The 19,798-nt window shown below is 45.2% G+C and overlaps 2 protein-coding genes across 4 annotated transcripts in view; both read left to right on the plus strand.

The window, feature by feature from the left end:
• The window catches only part of LOC139698921 (uncharacterized), a 386,101-nt gene that overhangs the window by 284,391 nt on the left and 81,912 nt on the right, over window positions 1–19,798 (plus strand). The gene's annotated exons all lie outside the window — the stretch shown is intronic.
• On the plus strand, window positions 16,786–19,123 carry LOC139698992 (transcription factor Sox-2-like). The gene has a single exon (XM_071597985.1). The coding sequence runs from the start codon at window positions 17,411–17,413 to the stop codon at window positions 19,121–19,123; it is 1,713 nt and encodes a 570-aa protein (XP_071454086.1). The 5' UTR covers window positions 16,786–17,410.

Raw genomic sequence — 19,798 nt, forward strand, 5'->3', positions numbered from 1 at the left:
TTGAAAAAAAGATCGATTATTCCATTCCGGCGGAAGTATTTTGATCGAAATCGTATGTGCTTTTAATTTAAATGTTAAATATGATATTCCGAGCCGCTCAAGTTAATTATTATTTTTGAATTATTGAGATCATAAAAAATATATGAGATAAATAATTCGGAAAATGGTCAAAAGGTGTTCAGGGGACCTAAAAATATATTTTGTATCTTCATATCGCTTATCAGATATTTCCGTTGAATCCAGAAGACCTAACAATGGTACTTGCCAGTATACCACGAATGGAGAAAGTAAAATGTCACCATAGCTCATGCGTGGTCGGGGAAGTACTGATCCAAGTCGAGTTGGTCGTAATATGTCGTCGGTCGTTATTGACATGCCAATCTACCCAACTTGCCATTTTTTTACTCAAATTATTTTACTCATCATATTAATGGTAATTTTCTAAACTTACCTAAATTCATCAAATGATCTTTATCTTTAATCGATGAACAAAGTCAAGATTTATTTATTACCCATTCTATTCGCGAGTCTAATTTTTTTTCGTACTGTGAGCAACTGAATACATTTGAACTCAATTAGGTTTTTGAGAGCAATTCAAAAGCGATGGTATTTATTAAATAATGTGATGTGTCACGTAAATTGTCGATTTTTTGACCCTCATAGGATTTAAGATGATCCAGAGGATCTGAGAACACTTTTGTTTGAAGTGAAATGATTCCAGAGAAATATGAACGTGATTGCATTTTGCTTAAGAGTTCATCTCTTCGGAATTTCATGATAAATCAGTAATGCAATTCAACAACGCTGAATCAGTTTTCATCTGTTCAGTGCCCGTAAGAAATTATTGTTTGGAATGAAGGTTTAATGACGAATTGCCCTGCGTATTTAAGTAAAATTGAAGTGACCATCCTCCCCTCTACTTAGCGCCGGTGGGGATGTTCTGGACCGCCCTTGGAATGATTTGCCGCAAGAACTCCCAACTAGAACGGGCTACCACAGGAAGTAACTCAATCAGTGCGCCATCAGTGGCAGTAATAACACGGTGGAGTAGTTACATCACCGAACCATTAGCGAGCCACGATGGGACACACAAGTCGCGTGGTCATCTCCTCTCGGTTAAACGGAATGCTGGAATCGGACGCAGAGAGCCAAAGCGACGGGAACGAGCACAAAACGGACGAGAGCCGAGTGCGCGGCTCTGCGCGCCGCATCCCTAATTGTTGTTTAATAAGAATCCTCATCAAAAACTACGCAAGATCAACAGTGGGCCCCATGGTCAAAAATAGAATTTGCGGTCAAAATAACCTGGATGTGATTTTAAATCTCCTCCAAAGGGTGGGTGAAATGAAATGTTTTGAAAATTCGGTAGATTTTTCGGTATAAAATCTGTGCATATTTCCACCACGGATTGCTCTTGCCTATAGCCCACTGTCTTAATCGACAGGGAGGAGCAATAATTCCAATGTAACTTCTATGTAAAATTGCATTCTGTTTCATGTGTACCGATTCATTCGTTAGGTATTCAAATTAGATATACTTGTATACTCGTAATGCCACGAAACTGTTATATCTTTCTTTATCTTGTGCTCAGGTCTTTTTAATTTTTATTCAGATTTGTGTGGTTATAAACTCTTTCAAAATAAATCTTTTCGATAGTGTTGAAATTACAATATTGCAATCAGCTAATAAGTTATCATTGTAAATTTCTCCTTTTTTGGTGAAGAAACCAATAGGGGATTAAGGCGTTAGATTTTTGTTGTTATTTCTCTCGTCTTCATATTAGTCGTTCGCCTCCTTTGCAACGTAACTTTTAAATTGCTCTCTGTGACATGCCCTAGCGTAAATAAAATTATTACTCTGTTCAATTCTGGCGTGGAACTCCAAAATATTGATTAAACAATTTGAAAATCCCCTTGAACTTTTTTATTTCGGATAGGGTATCTTAGTGATAGTACAGGCGATATTCAAACGAATTTGGAGTAAACATTTTCGTCATTATCAAGTCTCGGATTTTTATGTTGGGAACTTCTATTTGGCAGGGGAATGAAATCATTTGGAGAATTATCCGACAGGCATGATGCAGTATCGTGGAACATTTGGGATAAATCCACTGATTATGTCACGGCACGAAGAACATTAACTCATTTTATCAATAGTCTCTTAATCTCATCTTCATCGTAATCTCGTCGGTAAAAGAAATTTATGCCTGACATCTGACGATGAGGAACAATATTCCTTTATCCCACGAATCGCCCAGTTACGGTAATGAATAGCCCCGAGGAAAACAGCAAATCTCGTAGCGAAAAAAAAACATTTTTAAGACAAGCCTTAGGAGCGTCTTGCACCCGAATTGCTTTTTTTCAGCCGTTTTTTTTCGCGAGGAGAAGAAAATCGAGGGGCGGGGGAATTAGAAGAAATGTTTCTTTCGGGTAGGAAAAAAAATACTTTTTCTTTCGTTCCCGTGCTTGGTGGAAACGTTATTGAGATTAAAATTCTGCGGCGGACAGAACAAAAAAATAATATTTTTTTTGTAAATGTCCGCAAGGATAATTTCCACGCCCGGCGATATCATTATCCTCTCTCCTTATAGTGTGGCCGAAGGGATAAACCGAAGGAGGAGAGAGATGAGCGTCGTGAATTGTAATCCGCAAAACAGCACACAAATAATAACCGCACATACACACACACACTAGCACACTCTGTTTATTTCCCCTTCGCCCTAATTGCAACATCTTCCCCTCTCCCTCCCACCCTCCCACCCCTCTCTCTCTCTCTTTTCCCTCCTTTCCAGGGTCCCCATTACGATAACGATCTCGCAATCAAAGTAATGGATTTATTCCTCCGTGCAGAAGGAGGACGAGGGTCGAGTCGGTAGAGAGGGAGCATTTCATTAGCTCCAGGACCATTTGACTATGGTCAGCGAATGACCTCTTGGCTCTCTCTCCCGTGCAGTCATTCCGTTCTCTCTCTCTCTCCCACCCTCCCTTTCTCTCCACTCTCATTCTACTTCCCTTTCTCTTCCTCTCCCCCTCCTCTCTCCGCCATCCCTTCCGCCTTCCCGGCCTTCCCAAGAGCCCCCGGGGCTGGTTGTAAACAACGAATCGTTGAACAGCGAGAGAGAGAGAGAGATGGTGAGAGGGGGGAGGAGGAGGTGGAGTGAGTCGGTACGGACTGCTCTGCGGCTGGCCGGACAACAAAGAGCGCGGCGTAGGAGTGAGAGTAAAGGGTTATTGAAGTGGTGGGAGGTCGGGGGCGGGAGGGAAGTACTGGGGCGATGGACTGGGGGGGTGGGGAAGGGGTTGAGGGAGGGAGGCGAAGTCTTTTGTGCGGGGGCACCCGAGCGAAAGGGTCGTCCATTCGATTCCCGGAGGCAAGAGACGGGTTCCAAACGGTCACAGTGAGAGAAGTTGGGTCGAGGGGATTGGGATAGGGGGTGGGCCGGGGGGTGGGTTGTAGATTTGAGGTCCAGAGAAAGAAAATAAGAGAGAGAGAAAAAAAAGAGGCGGAGGAGTGGACAAAAGGAAGCAGTTTTGATAGTTTTCGAATCTAATTGCAGAAAATGGGACCCCCTCTAAGCGGACGGTCAGGCTGGTGGAATGATCTAAAATCCCATCTAGGGAGCACCGCCTTTCTGTTTGTACCGTCGCCTCCACCTCCTTCCTTCCCCCTGTACTCTCTCTCTCTCTCTTGCTAACCCCCCCCCCAACCCATTCCAAAACCACACTCACCCCGTCGTGGCTTCCACCCTCCCAAGTCCCTTAATCTCGTTGCATAACGCAATGCAAATACTATCCGTCGTTGCGGCGGTGGCCTCCACCAAAACTCCGCGTGCCGCTTAGCCGCCCTGGCCACAGAAGCGGGGAAGGGCCCGCCACACGCTGCAAAATGCCCATCCCTGGGCCCCTGGTTTGCTTCCGCAGTGATCAGATTCTGCGGGAGTGCGGCGCGATCCCACCTCCATAACTGTGGCTGACTCCTGCAGTCACCCCGCAGTCGGCAATACAGGTTGAGTGCGCCAGGACGGGCGTGTGCCCTTAGTATGGATTCGTGGCTGAGATTTGCGGGATAAAACGAGCTGATTGTGTGATTACAGGCGCAACTGTTGCCTTCGAAAAACTAGAGTAATCAACCGGGAGGTTTGGTTTGATAGGTGAGTGTAGAGCTCTCCGAATTCTAAGCCCCAGTGAAGTTCACACGTGAATTGTGTAACGAGGGGGCCAGTTTTTTCCTCTGTACCGCCTGCGGTTTTCCAGAGAAAGATCTGATACCAAGAAAAAAACACAGCTAGGGTAAAGCTAAGAGGGATGGGGTTGTCTAAAAACACAGGGAATCGAACCCAGGCGCTATGTTCCGGCGCTCGATCTACTGGACTACCACCCCACTTATACTTCGTAGAGTTACATTTTTCTTTCAGAACTGAAATTTGTTTGAGATAAATGAGATGACGCAATGAACTTAAATTAGGCGATTCTGCTTAATTTTTATTACATTATTTTTCTTATTACTTCTTCACTAAATACCTCTGTAATGTTAATGTCTCGCCCATTGTAGGGACTGAGAAATGCTTTCAACCAAGTCTACTGATCTACCCTCCGATTAAGAATATGTAAATGTAACTGGGTATGAACATCCTTCTTATATTATCTCCCAAAATATCGTTTTGATGGTCTTTCATCGGAGAAAATTTTATATTCATTTTCCCCATGGCACTTTAAGGGCTTGTACTCCTTCAGAAGTGCCGCAAAAAATTTAAAATAATATGTCTTATTCCTACATTTCATCGATCGAGAATTTGTCTTCCATTTTCATAAATGGCATTGTTATATTATTAACATTAATAACCTTTGAACGAATTATATAAAAGCTAGTCCAAAGTGGCATGGAGTTTGCCATTAGAACCATCGGCTAAGTGGCTAGCTATATTATTATATGGACTGATATTAATGTTAAATGACATTTAAACTAATCAGGTAAACTTTTTCGGGCTTGAAATTGTGGAATACCTCCAAAGGGAATAGATTAATCATTTTTGAGATTATGTGTGTAGTACGTTGAAATAAATGCATCTTAGTTTTTACTATCGTAATTGCAATTTTTTTTAAAGTGCTACTTTTCAATATAGATAATTAAAATGTTTCTTCCTCTTTCTTTCAGCTTTACAGATCAATGCAATGACTCATATTTTCATTCCATTAAAAAATGCATGCTAGTGTCATGTGATTGAAGAGCTATGTAGATAATTATTTTAATGCTCTTACTGTGATTTTTCATTAATATTTGAAATCTCTAATCGCAGCGTCTCCCTACATTTCATACGGGTACCTACTAGGAGCATGGCTCAAAGTTGTCTGGATTCAAATGAGGGTTCGCGTACTCTGTCCATGGTACTGTGGCGAGCGGTACACTTTATGTACTCGTAATCACGCGTATGTGCATAGTCTGAACATTCACACACGAAGGGCTGATTTTCTGGTATTCCCATGTTCAGTTATCACATCTTTTCAATGCGGTACTATCCTAGTCACTAGTCCCATAATACGAATACTCGTATACAATCTTCTGCGACCGTCGCTTCTCTCTTGGTGAAAGTGTGATCCCCAGACATTTAAGTTTTCCCCTATATTTGCATTGCGCATGCAAGTTCCCTTTGTGTGCCTACATTAGGAAAAGTAATGGCACCCTTTGACTTTCTCTGATCAAATTATAAAATAAGAACCGCATTACAGAGTAGAGCTTCTGGAATTTCATTAGACTATCTTTTGAAAAATGTGACTTCATAAATTTGCTAGTACCCTTAAGTTTTAATTAATCAAACACCTATTTCATTTCCATTACCCAGACTCGTGTAAAGATTCAACATCAATCAATGAGCTGTGCATACGGTTGATTATCATTAACGTTACTCTGTTGTATGAAATTAACTAATTTCATTGATCCTTGTGGTGTTTATTCCGCAAAATGCAGTCCTTAATTTTCATTTTTCGCAACGCTTTCTATGTTCTTCTTCTTTCCTCCCTTGTGCCAAGTTTTGTATTAGTTCCTTGGAAAACGTAATCTTTCTAGATTTGGAAAACGTAAGCTTTCTATTATTTAGACTATTCTCAATATTGAATGGCGCTTTGGCTCTACCCGATGGTGTACCTAAAATCAAAACATCATCATCAACAAGTCATAGATCGTCTTATAAATTAGATACAAACACGTATGATTGCGATATCAAACATCTTGAAACCTGTATAATTTAATGGTCCATCTAACTTAGAGGTGGTAACCTGCTCATAAAATGGTAAATTATGAGCGAAAATAGGAATTTAAAACTTCTAATACGAACAGGAAAAGTGTGAGTAACATGCTGGGGAAACATACCTGTAATCCTGGCATTTACGCAAGCTTTCGTTAAATTTTTGCAAATTGTTTCATCGGCAATATTTCGACCTGAGAATTGATTGACTTCTGCCCTCTAATATTCCCTTTCCGATGGTGATACCATCACTTCCTGCAAGTTATTCCGTATAGAATCCCTCATTGCTTGGCCTACACGTTACTTTTCCTTAGGCCTTCCTCATTACGGCGTCTTTCCTTCTATTGTCTGTGTCAGCAACAAATCCATAATTATCCATGGAGCACCCGATCCACCTGATTCTCATCCCCTTCTACTTTAATCCATAGTTCATTTTTCATGTTATCCGTTCAATTGATCCTCAGCTTTCGCTTTCGGTGCAAGGTTTCGATCCCTCTATGGATGGTTTTTCCAATGGTCCTTATCTCTGATCCTTGAACGCCATACTTTTAACGAAAGATTTCAGGTGATTCAGCTCCCCTGTTTGTACACTAGTCATTATTTTCAGCACTTTCAGGTGCAAAAATGGGGAAAGTTAGGTGCGAAACCGTATTCCGGCATCCGGAAAAAAATTCCAGCTTAAAGGCGACGAAGATTTTTGCTCCTCCGGACTTCTGGGAGAAGGGCACACGCATCTCCTTCCCGTTGAAAATGTTTAAGGATCGACCGGACTTGCATCATTTCCCCGCCCACCTCACTCCCCGTCCACTCGCCCCTCCCTCTTCCTCCTCCCTCCCTCCTCTTTCCTACACCCCCCCTCTCGGCCCATCTCTCTTCCCCCCCGGGAGCGAGAGCGATGTTCCTTCGCCGGACATCACTGCCGCCGCCCGTTTTTCCATTCAGAGCCCCCCCCCCCGCATCTCCCTCCCTTATCCCTCCCCCTTTTCCTTCCCTCTCTCTCCTCCTCATCTGCATCCACGCGATGCCCTGCAGGCCACTGGTGTAGGTACATGGTAAAGGGCTGATTTCCACATCAGGAAGGAACGAACTATCCACGTCATATGTGACTGAAAGGCCAGCATTTTGAATGAGGTTGAGAGCCAGCCGCAAACGATGAAAGTAACAAAGATTACAGGGAGCTTTACGCACACTTTGGTACTTGAGCTCTAACTAATTAGTAAGCATAGATGACTTTTAGGAGCAGTTATTATGCGAAAGCAATTAGAGACAGAAATGCCGGATGAATTAGGTTACTTTGCCAAAGATATCCTCTTCTGATGATGTAGATGACTCCTGGACTTTTGAATATGAATGATGGTTATTCTCTGCAATCTCGATATCTTTCCATGCGTGTAAAAACTTACATCTACAAAAAACTCTGCTGTGCAGTATTTCCTCCTGGCCTTATTCCTAAAGAATCCAAGCATACCGTAGCGAGATAGGGCTTTTGGCGTGTTTTAAAATATTCAAAGGAGATTCTCATATTAAATTTGCGTGTGAAATGCAGTCTAAGTTTTACACTTTCATCTGAGAGTGATCCTAGTAACTGCATTTAATATCATATCTTGAAAAAGCTAAATCCCCTCTTTTGTACACGACTGAGTTCTGAATTCAAGAGTTCACAAGCTACGAACTAATGAAATTATTAACATTTTTCCCCTATTATATTTTCTTTTACTCTATTTATTTTCTGTTAAAAACTTTGCATCTTACAAATATACTACCACGAAAGGAGCAGTCCTTAAAGTAGGTAATTCAAAGTTCAGTTTTTTAAGATATAAATCTCCCTTCGCCAATTCCACGCAATTACCTGCACTATCATAAACTTCAAACAATCATCATTTTCCTAAATAAATAAAAAAGTTGATTTACGCTCGACGAAAGGTCCTAAAGATTGATGATATGTCGAATAATGTGTTTGTACTGAAACTTTAAACTACCTTGGAAGAGATTATCTTTGACTGAAGTGGAAGATGTTCGAAGGCATACTGTAAAATAAAATAAACATTTAGAAACTGTTTTAAAAAGCGTAGATAAATGCCTGAATACTTCAGAGGAGGTGGTTTCTTTAATTAGTGTTTGCCAAATGCATCTTTCAGTGTTCAAGTGGCTGAAATAATGTGATAATAAACCTCACGTAAGAGTCCTCCTGAAATTAAACCTCACTCCCCATGTGGGAACGTAATGAAATGACAAACCTCCCCGCCCATAAAAACCATACGTATTTAAAGGATGGCTTCCGAAGAGGCAACTGCTACGTATGCTCAGGGAAGATAAGGTTACAGAGCAAGCAATGTACGTACGAAAGAATTATTCTGAATCATCCCAATCAAAGGAAAAGAAACGAGGACCATTGGAAAAGTAAATCAGAGACTAATAGAAGTCTTCTAGACCTGATGTTTGGGGCAGGATGGTGAAGTTCAAAATGAAAGAGAAAACGAAAAATAAAGAAGGATACGGAATGCGTGGAAAGTCTAATATAGCGCACGATAGAAAAGGAAAGAATGCGAGGTAAATTTTTTGGCTCAGACTGATTGAATCTTAGCTCAGCCATTTTATAAAGAAATTTTAAATATCACCATTTAGCATTACTCAAAATATTATAAATCATATTTTGAGTAGTTCCAAAAACTCCAATCGCTCATTGTTAAATGATTACAACGGTCAAAATTCCCTGAGTTGAGCACATGCACATAAGAAGCATGTTAATTAGACGCTGCGAAGGAAATGCAAATATGGTTGTTGTGCAAACATTTGGCGGAGAAAATGTTAAGTCCACGAAAATTATTTCTCCAAAACAAGTTTGTATTCCAAAGAAATTGGTAGAGAAATATCCTACTTTTTCGTAGATTCCTATTTCATGTAAATTATTATATATATATATATATATATATATATATATATATATATATATATATACATACATATATATATACATATATATATACATATATATACATATATATATATACATATACATACATATATATACATATATAAATACATATATACATATATATATATATATATATATATATATATATATATATATATATATATATATATATATACACACATTCAAACACAAAATTCCGCCACACAGCGAACAAATATTCATTCACATGGAAATAGATATTATATATATATATAGATATTTATATATTTATATATATATTGATGATGTAGAAGCATTCACGAGAGCAATATTACTCTTGAACGTCACGATAGAACACAAAAATATAAAGAGAAAATACATGAAGGACACTTACGTTTCAGAAAGTTTAAGCTTTCTGCCTTCTGTTAGGCCTATGTCCCGTCCAAATGTTATATATATATATAATATATATATATATATATATACACACACCACATAATAAAAAGCCCACATCTGACGCAGGACTCAACCTTTGCACCACCTATTACCCCGGATCACACAGACTGAAAACCCTCCTTAAAGAACTGTTCCCAATTCTACATGACAATGACGCGACCTCATCCTTACTACCCCAATGCCCATCTATCGCATACAGACGACCCGCCAATCTCAAAAACCTTCTGAGATCCACCAACCCTTTGGCGCCCCCCCGTGACAAATTTCCCAATATTTCCCCAACTTGCAACCGCCCCCGATGTAAAACCTGTCCTCTTATTATGCCTACTCCCCTCTCCCTACATCCCCTCATAGCCCCCCCACCTCGTTCCCACGCTAATTGCCTCTCAAAAAATATTATTTATCTTTTATCATGCAAGCATTGCACTTCCTTCTACATAGGTGAATGCATTACCCCCTTATCCATCCAAATGAATAATCACCGATACTCCTGTAATTCTGCCTCACTCTCTTCTCTTCCTATCCCTTCACACGCCAATTCCCACAACCTTTCATTCGACCAGTGTTTTTCCCTCAGCATCCTAGAATCCCTACCTGATTCAGCTACCAACATAGAGGTGAGAACTCGTGAATCCGCCTACATACTATCCTTCCGTTCCTTTAAAATTCCCACCCTTAACCGCCATATTTAATTTCCCTCCCAGCATTCCCCTCCACACCTCCCCTCCACACCTCCCCTCCACGCCCATAACTCTTTCCCCTCTCCTGTTCCATAGCATATTTTCAGTCTCTCTTGAAGAAGGCCCCTGAGAGGGCCGAAAGCTCGAACAATTTACCGTGTAAGTGTTCTTTTATATGTGTCTATTCTTTTCTATTTGTGTTATGTTGTGTCAGCCAATTATTGTGCCGCTCGTATGAGTTTTTCCGTACAATCGTTATATATATATATATATATATATATATATATTTTATACATGCACACACACACACACAGCGCTAAGGTATACTGTACGCATCATTTCTAAACAGACATGAGCTATCAAAATTATATCTTGCGACTAAAATTAATGATTGACAGAGGTTACATAGTTCAAACCATGAAAATGAAAAACATTTTTACCACCAGCTTGAAATGCACTACAGCATCTTTGTTTCAAGTGGTTGGTACTATGCATGACTTATATACATGTGAGAAGAGATGTTATTATGGTTTACGTAAAAATATAGGGTAGGATAGAATTGAGGTTATTAAGTTGACTAGTAAAAAGAAAACGCACTCCCATGCGCCCTCGGTCATAGTTATTTTGATTCCTATTATTTCGTGGAAGAAATTATATTTTAAACCGGTCGGTTATTTCATGTACGTCTAGTGTATCCATCGGTAATAATGGGGAAACATTCGAATGGAAAATTTTAAGGGCGTCATTTCGCATTGTTTTGACCTCACTAACATAATACCCAGTGTATGAAGGATTATTTATTTATCAACAGAACTAACAGGATGAAGAAATAAAGGTTACGCATTACGTGAAGAATTATCATGAACGATCTGAGATTGTTACATTATTATTGAATAGACCTGGTGAGGAGATGCAGAAAGCAAGAAGGTTATATGCCTGTCTTTTTCTGCCAGATAAATACAAATCGCAGTAGATTAAAACTGCCGCATGAGATTTATCTAGCCCTAGTTCCGCAGTGCATTGGTTGGGAAAACCACGGTGAAAAGTTCAGGGAGATCGACTTACGAAGTAATCGATGTTTTAGGAATCCTTAGTCCCTCGCAAGTTTTCCTCAAGACAACAATATGGAACTAAGCGCAAGAAGGTATGAGCTTTCCGGGGGTCATTTATCACGAATCGGCATTTACTGCAGTGGATTTTTAACCCAACACCCCTTGCCACACGCCCTCGTGGAGGATCGCAGATGTAAGAAGTGGATCCACACTCGCCGGTCAGTGTATCAAGTGCGTTTCTTGTTTTCGAACAAGACGCGTTTGTACGCGCGTGTGGAAGAAGGCCAACAAGCTCGTGTGTTGTAGGATTGGCACATCAATTGGGGGATGGAGGGGAATATGATGGGAAGGGTGGAGATTCTAGCGCTCGGGTACACCAGCCGTGCACCGCCGATGCACCTCGATCGGGCTCACTGGGGGCACCGCACGGCACCCTCGGTAGCGAACGCAGTCGGCCATCCAAGGTGTTACGACGGTGAGGTTGTAGGGGAGGGGAAGGCTCGCGAGAGGCATTATACTATTCTTCCACATTGATTTTCTTACATGTGCTGCTAGCTCCACGGACGACCGAGCAGGAATGGATGTGGATTCCTCCGCCTGCGTATGCCTTCGACGTTTGTGCATGTGTGTGTGTATATACCTACTCGCCCGGGCATTGGAAGTGGGTAGGTAGGTACACAGTTATCCAGAGAAAACGTTCTTTTTTCCCTCTCTCTCTCTCTCATCTCAATTGGCGAAACACTCTGACAAAGAGTCCGCTCAACAATGAGAGGGGATTCGTTCGTTCATTCATTCATTCGCTCGGCTCGCACCGCGCGGCGGTGAATGAAAGCGTGTTGTCGTCCGTCGTCGCTTGGTGGGGACCAGGTGCAGTCATTATTATTATTAAAATCTTGTGACAATGCACCGATGGGTGACAGGGCGGCTTAAAAGTCCATTCACCATTCCTTGTGTAGCACCTGCTGACTTGCTGGTCTCACGTCGTCAAAGGAGTTATGTAAGGGTGCTCGTCGGTACGTACCCAAACCAAGGGTCAAATTGTTGACGGCATCATATGGTGTGTTACGCGGGAGAAATGGGACATCGACCCGAACCGGGGTGACCGAAAATATTTACGACGCTCGATTCAACGCAGTCTATGGGTGGGTATGTCCTTGACACAGTTATCGAGATTACCTTTGTTAAAGGAAAGTTTTTTTATTCAAAATCTTTCAAATGAGAAAGAATGGAAAAAAGATTATGCAGGTAAACTTTGATATGATATTTTTAAGCAAAATAACACTGGTGATAATGACATGTAGAAGGTAAAGTGTTTCCATATTTTCAATGCAATACTAACAGCAGTGCATTGTAAAGAACGTACATGTTAAGCCATAGAGCATGAGTTGGTTTTTGGGAAAAATATGAATTTACTAGTCCAATATCTAATTCTATAATAATTGATTTTATTTCGAAGAACTTATATTATTCTAGCTTTTCGAAGTTACCTCAGAAACGATTTGAAGTGGGTATGGAATGATTTAAGGGTGTGAATTCTTTAATCTCGTACTTTCGTAACTCTACAAATGCATCGACAACTATTTTTTTCTTAGGTTGATGCATATCGACGCGTTCCACATTTTTTCAGAACAACAAATGCGCCAAAAAATGTGATTATACGTAGGAAATCAGATCGATTAATGTGATTTTTTTGGCATTGAAGAGCCGCAGAGGGATAATAAAAAAACCATAAACACAGTAATCAACCCGAAGGTCGGTTTACTAGGTGATGGTAGAGTTCACCCAGTACTAAGCCCTATACGGCGTGTGAAAATTCAAACATCAGGGTAGGGGGGTCAGTTCCTTTCCCTGTGCCGGTTATGGTTTCCCAGGAAGACCTGGTACCCGAAAAATCACTTTAGCTTGGGTGGAGCTGCAGGTGTCCAGAGTGCCTTGCCTGGGAATCGAAACCGGGACCCTCCGGTCAGCAGTCCAACGCTCTACCCACTGGACTACCACGACCCATAGAGGGATAATATAAAGTGAATTTTCGATCGGAATCTCAATTAATTTGCCAAAAACTCATCTCATAATGTGAACTTCTTTTGTGGAAGATCTACATCCGTCGATATCTACACACTACCTGATAAGCTGTCGCAAGGGCGTGTGGCAGGTGTGTTTGGTCTACAGCCATATTAATTTTACCCCACTACTTCCACACACACATTGCACCGGACACCGTGCGAGCAGACACCATTCATGTAACGACCGTTGTACACATTACGAATATTGTACGCTTAGTAACGACTACACTGACTGCAAAAAGAAGGCAAATTAGGAACTCCCAAGTAAAGGGAGACTTACATGTAACGCAGTCACTAATTATCAATTATTCATTACCACGCGATTGGAATTTCAAATGATATGGTGACCGTTTGGATTCCTACGTAAGGGAACGTCAGAGTGTGTGCATGTATGTAGGTGGTCACTCATGTATGGTCAGGGGAGGATTCCCACGAGGGTATTTCATTATGACCCCTTTCACCGGAGGATCGAGGCGAGGTGAAATGAAAATGGGTCTGGGGGGGCCGCTTCAGAGTGAGCGAAGTCTTCTTACTCGCGCACACTCGGTCACCGAATAATAATACAATTTAGCAGCGAGGCCTCCGGCATGCCGCCGCTGAAGCGGACGGTGGCCATTTCACCACCGGGAAATGCGCCCTCTCCCTACCGCGTCCCTCTCCCTCTTGGTTCCCCACCCAATGCATCGTGTGTAAGAGAGGGTTTGAGTTGAAAGCAACGCTCTCTTCTGGCCCCCGAAACAAACCGCGTTCTCGCACGAACATCTCTTTCATTTTTGCGTACATTACTGTACAAACTAGTGGGTCAACTCGTAATTTTCAATGTCAGACTATTGAGTTATCTACGTTTGTTCAAGATGCTCCATAACTAGTTCCAATGGAACGTTGAGCGAACCGTCGTATGAAATGTATGTAATTTAACCACGAGTTTTAAATGAGAAATATTGAACAATTTTGAAAAATGCCGATAACACGGCCACGTCATAATTACGCACGATTTCCACTCTCCCACCATCTATATCACTCAAAGTCTCGTGAACTACTAAATTACGAAAAAACTACGAAAAAATATTATTATAAACGTATTATGTTGCCCAGCGACATGTAAAGATATTATTTAGCAAGACAACTAATGAAAACGTGAGGAGAAAGCAGAGGAGAGGTCATAAGGGGTTGGGAAAATTTTCGACTTACCGTTTATTCAACTTGCCATCGTGGTGCTAAAATTTGAGATTGAATCATACCTTGAATTAACTTGCATTTTTCACCTTCTCCGCGGGGAACTTTTAAAGGGATGGGGTGTGTTTCCATACGCAGGAAGACTGCGGACTTGGGAGAAGGCTTCGTGGGAAAGGAGAACTCGCTTGAAAATCGCCACCGAAGTTTCGGAACCCACTCCCGTAGCATACTTTGTATTTAAAAAATTCACGGGTGAATCTTCGATCCCTTTCCTCCCTCGGCCTTGCCTTAATCCCGTCGGTAGGCGTCGCATTCGCTCATTCCCTGTGCTTGCCTTTCCAATGTGCCGTCATAAGAGTGTATCGAACTCCTCCAGCATACACACAAAATACCCCTAGGAAAAAATTTCGGAATTTAACAGGTCAGAGAGATAGGCTGCCCATTTTGCGACGAATCTTAATGAACGAACAGAAAGCGTCACATTATTGCCATAATGATAGCCTGATTTGGGAGGGTCAGAAGTCATGGAGGTTAATACACGCCGCTAAAAATTATTTCAGATCAATCTAAATCATTCTAGTTTAGCTAATCCTGACACAGAGGGGGTAATTTTAGAACCGCATAGCATTGGTCGATGAGACCGCAAAAAAATGTGAAAGGGGAAATTTCTGGTCAGCCGATCGATAAATGAGTGTGTGGATATGTGTACTCGTATATATTCATTCACATGGATACAGTTATAACGAAAAGGGATTGGGCGAAATGAAAAAGACGCTCATAGAAATGGTAGGTAAGGTGAAATCGAGCTGATCACAGCGTAAAAAGGTTTCCTTGACACGATTCGAACCGTGGATCTACGACTTGCTGGGTCGATACCTTAGCCTAGCTGCTGGCTATGCGTTCCAAAAACGCACTGTTCCTTTCCTTCATGACATTGTATAATTGCTTTTCCCTACTATCCTTTCCTCTTGAATTCTCGTCATTTTCACTTTTGCTGGATGAAATAGCTCCCCCACCCCATCTTCTGGCTAAAGAATCGGGAATTGGGGCAAGTGGCTGCTAAAATCTCCCGCAGATTTCAGACTAATTTACATTTCCTCTACAGCTCAATGCAATATGCTTATGTATAACGTGTGAGTGTTCTTATATTATTTGTAGCTGTCCAAGTTATTTAATTCTTTAACACTTCCGTGTTACCTCCACTAATCATATATATTATATAATATATTATATATATATGTATATATATGTATATATATATACATATATATATATATATATATATATATATATATATATGTATGTGTGTGTATTTAACGTATGTTGTGGAATCCATAGCCTTATTCTTTTTACCAAACGGAGGAATCATGACGTGCAAAAATTATAATTTCTCAATGGCCATTAATCAAGGATGGGCAATTGTTCTAAGGCTGGTGACCAAGCACCCCTCGCCTCTCGCCCTCGTGACGGCTAATCAGGCGAGACGGTTTTGGTTTTGATGTAGATGTAGGTGGATAGATATTTCTACCCACCACTTCATCAGCTCTCCGACTCTCCCGCACAACAAACCGTGGTGTGCAAGTAAGGTAGGTGTGCGAGTTCTTGTACGCACTTATGTACGAAAAAATAAACCAGGGGCATGGTAGCGTGGGTTGCAGGGGGTGAGAGGAGTATGGGTAGAATGTTAGCGGGGCCGGGGGGTGAAAAGGGGAATTCTCCCTCCCCACTCCTCCCTACGATAGATCGATGGCAGCGGGGTGCGCGGGCGCCTCCCCTCGGCGGTCCTGGGAGTCACTGCCTCTGCGCGCCCGGGATACGTCACAGCCGCTAGCCCTCCCGCCATTGGCCGGCCTCTCGCCATGTGCCCCCGGGGGCGAAGCCGACTCCCCGGCGGAGTGGGGGGCGTGGTTGGGAGGGAAGGGACCCCATTGGCCGGGAGTTTCCATGGCAGCGGTCGACTGCGATACCCCCCACCCTTTCCAGACCACCCGTCCCATGATTCTCCCCCCCTCCTCCTTACGATCTCCTTAACCCCTCCCCTGTCTCGCAGGGAGGAAGGCAGAACTCCCCCCCTCCAAGTGAGGGGAGGGACCGAGGGACGAAGGGGGGGGAAGGGAAGGGAGAGAGGGGAGAGCGAGGGACTTGCTCGCCTGGGCCCCTCACAGACGAGTCAGACTGCTTGTTGTGAAAGGAAGTAATTTCGGTCGTTCTGTTGGCGGACTTGTGGGGTTTTTTTTAATAATTCTGCCGTGCCGTACGGGTTCGAGACGGGGGGGAACCTCGCACGAAAATAGTCCCGCGCGCGTGTTTGGTTTCGGTTGGGGCAGAGCTGAACGCAAGGAACGGGAGCTATCGGCCGACGAGTTCCCCGTTGCTCTCGCCCTGGTACTTGCGAAGCAGGGAGAGAGAAAGGAGCGGACGACAACGGATGGCGATGGCGAGCAGTGGTGCAGTGTGTGAGGAATAATTGCGAGTGACCGCGGCGGCGACGGAAACAGAATCGCCCTTCGGGATTAAGTGCTCTCCTCGTTGCCCCACCCCCTTTTTGTCGCTCCGACACCCGCCCAAATCACCATCGAGGACGAAGAGGTAAACAGTGTTTGTGGTGAACCCTCCCTTCACCCCCTCAAGAGCCGGCCAAACTGTCACCTCGCCTCACCCTCTCCGACAAACGAGACAAACTGGAGGCTCCAAGTGCGGGCGGGCGCGCATGACCCCCGGGTTTCGATCCCGGGGCCCTTCGACAACGCGAGCGAGTGTAGCGGGGCCCTCGTAGAAGGCCCCCTACTGCCCGGCATACCACCAAGCTGTTCTCGCCGACGGATACTATGCTCACCATGGAGACGGACCTCAAGGGCGGGGGGTTGCACGCCAACATGCCCCCCCCGCCCCCGACCTCCGCCCCCGTGGCTGCACCGCCTCCTCCGAGCGCCCCGCACCACGGTAACGCATACGGCCCCCTTGTTCTGGGATCGTCCGCATCGCCTCCCGTGGTTTCCACGCACCACTATCATCAGCACCACCACCCTCACGGCCCCATGGCACAGGCGGTAGGTGCACAGATGCACGCCCAGCAGCACGTGGGCGGGGGACAGCAGCAGCAGCACCATCAGCAACACCACCCGGGTCAGCAGCACACCACGCCCAACAGCAATGGTGGTAACAATGGACCCGCGGGGGGCGGCGGTACCGCCGTCGGGGGTGGAGGTGCTAAGGGCCAGAACATGGATCGGGTGAAGAGGCCCATGAACGCCTTCATGGTATGGTCCAGGGGTCAGCGGCGCAAAATGGCCCAGGAGAACCCCAAGATGCACAACTCAGAAATCTCGAAGCGGCTGGGGGCGGAGTGGAAGCTGCTTAGCGAGGCGGAGAAGAGGCCGTTCATCGACGAGGCCAAGCGCCTGCGGGCCGTCCACATGAAAGAGCACCCCGACTACAAGTACCGGCCGCGGCGGAAGACGAAGACGCTGCTCAAGAAGGACAAATACCCTCTTGGGGCTGGTGCGACCGTAGGCTCCGGGGGCGGAGGGCTCCTCCCTCCCCCGCACCACCAGCAACATCACCACCATGCCGCGCACCAGCAGCAGGCACAGCATCAGCAGAGCCTGCAGGGGGGCGGTGCGGTGTCTGGCGGAGGCGGCGGAGGGATGGGTGGCGGCGTGCAGCAGAGGGACCTCTACCACCACCACCATCACCACCAGATGGCGGCCGCCGTGGCGGCAGCCGCCAACGGGTACATGCCCAACGGTTACCACCACCATCATCACCAGATGATGGGGCACCAGGCAGGAGGGATAGGCGCGGGCGGGGGCACGGGGGCGCCCGTTCACCACCAACACCACCAACCACCCCCGCACCACCAACACCACCACGATGCGGCCGTGGCGGCCTACCAGCAGCACTCTCTGGCGGCAGCGGCGGCCGCAGCAGCGTATGGTGGAGGCGGTGGCGGCGCCGCACCGCCGCCTCCCGCCACCACGCCGTCCGCCCCTGCGTCCGCGCCCTCCTCGCTCGCCTACCCCCGCTATGACATGTCTCAAATGGGCATGTACGGCATGAACGGGTCCTCGGCCGGTGCGTACATGTACTCCTCGCCGGGGTCCGCCGGTGGGGGTAGCGGTGGTAGCGGCGCCGGCTCCCCGTACCTACAGCAAGCCGGTTCTCAGATGTCGCACAGCCCCGGGGGCAGCAGCAGCATCAAATCGGAGCCCGTTTCGCCGTCGGGGCTGCACACGCCGACGTCGGTGGGCTCAGGAGGCGGGGGCGGTGGCGGGGGCAGCAGCAGCAGCGGAAGCAGCAGTGGAGGAGGCGTGGCGGTGAAGCGGGAGTACGGTGGCGGCGGTAACCCGTCGGCGGGGGACCTGCGGCAGATGATCTCCATGTACCTGCCCACGGACGCCGTGGACCAGAGCGGGAGGCTGCAGTATCATCACCTGCACGCGGGGAGCGGCGTTGCTCCGGGTGGTGTCCAGGGGCCCGGGTCGCCGGACCACATGGGCGGCGGAGGGGTGCCGACGATGGCGCCCCTGACGCACATGTGAGCTCAGGGGGGGCACCCGGACCGCCGTGTACATAATTACTACTATGCCGAATGGGGGGACTACTGTGGGGGCACGTACGATTCGTGATGGTGGTCGTTCAGTGCCCTTGGAAGCTCCGAATGCGACGGATTCTCACCTCCCTTCGCTGCGAGGGAGGTCGGAGGTCAAGTCACGAAAGACGTCTAGGACAGTAAATATTCTGCCGAGTTACGCCCATAGTTGTGTCCTCCGCAGGATGATGCATAACGAGATACAACGGCCAGAGTCCCCCCCGCCCGCCACAGCCCTATCCTTCCAAAGAAACAGATCCGGGAAAACTCCCCCTTTTACAAGTTGTAAAAGAAAGGAAGGCGCTTTCATTCGTTTGTAAAATTTTCAGCGGGGAATAATCCCGTTTCTTCCTCCCCAATATTGGCGGTGTTCGTCGCGATGATTTCTGGACGCCCACATCATAAAAGAAAAGAGAGACGACTTTATGAGTGCGATCTAAGTGTGTTTTATGTGCGTGGGTGTGTGTGTCTCTACGCGCAGTATTGTGTGAGTACGTGTGATATAATTGGGAAGAATGAGCGGTGTTACATAATTCGCCTCGTCGCGATGGTTCTCTCCTTGTTTTCTCATTTTGTTTTTGACTGAATGACGCCCGAGGAGACGATACATGGGGAGGGAGGTCTA

This window comes from Hetaerina americana, unplaced genomic scaffold, assembly GCF_022747635.1.
Source record: "Hetaerina americana unplaced genomic scaffold, ioHetAmer1.1.p SCAF_9, whole genome shotgun sequence".
NCBI lineage: Eukaryota > Metazoa > Arthropoda > Insecta > Odonata > Calopterygidae > Hetaerina > Hetaerina americana.

Coding starts and splice junctions, on each gene's coding strand:
- LOC139698992 (XM_071597985.1), top strand. CDS start 17,411: ATGCTCACCATGGAGACGGACCTCAAGGGCGGGGGGTTGCACGCCAAC.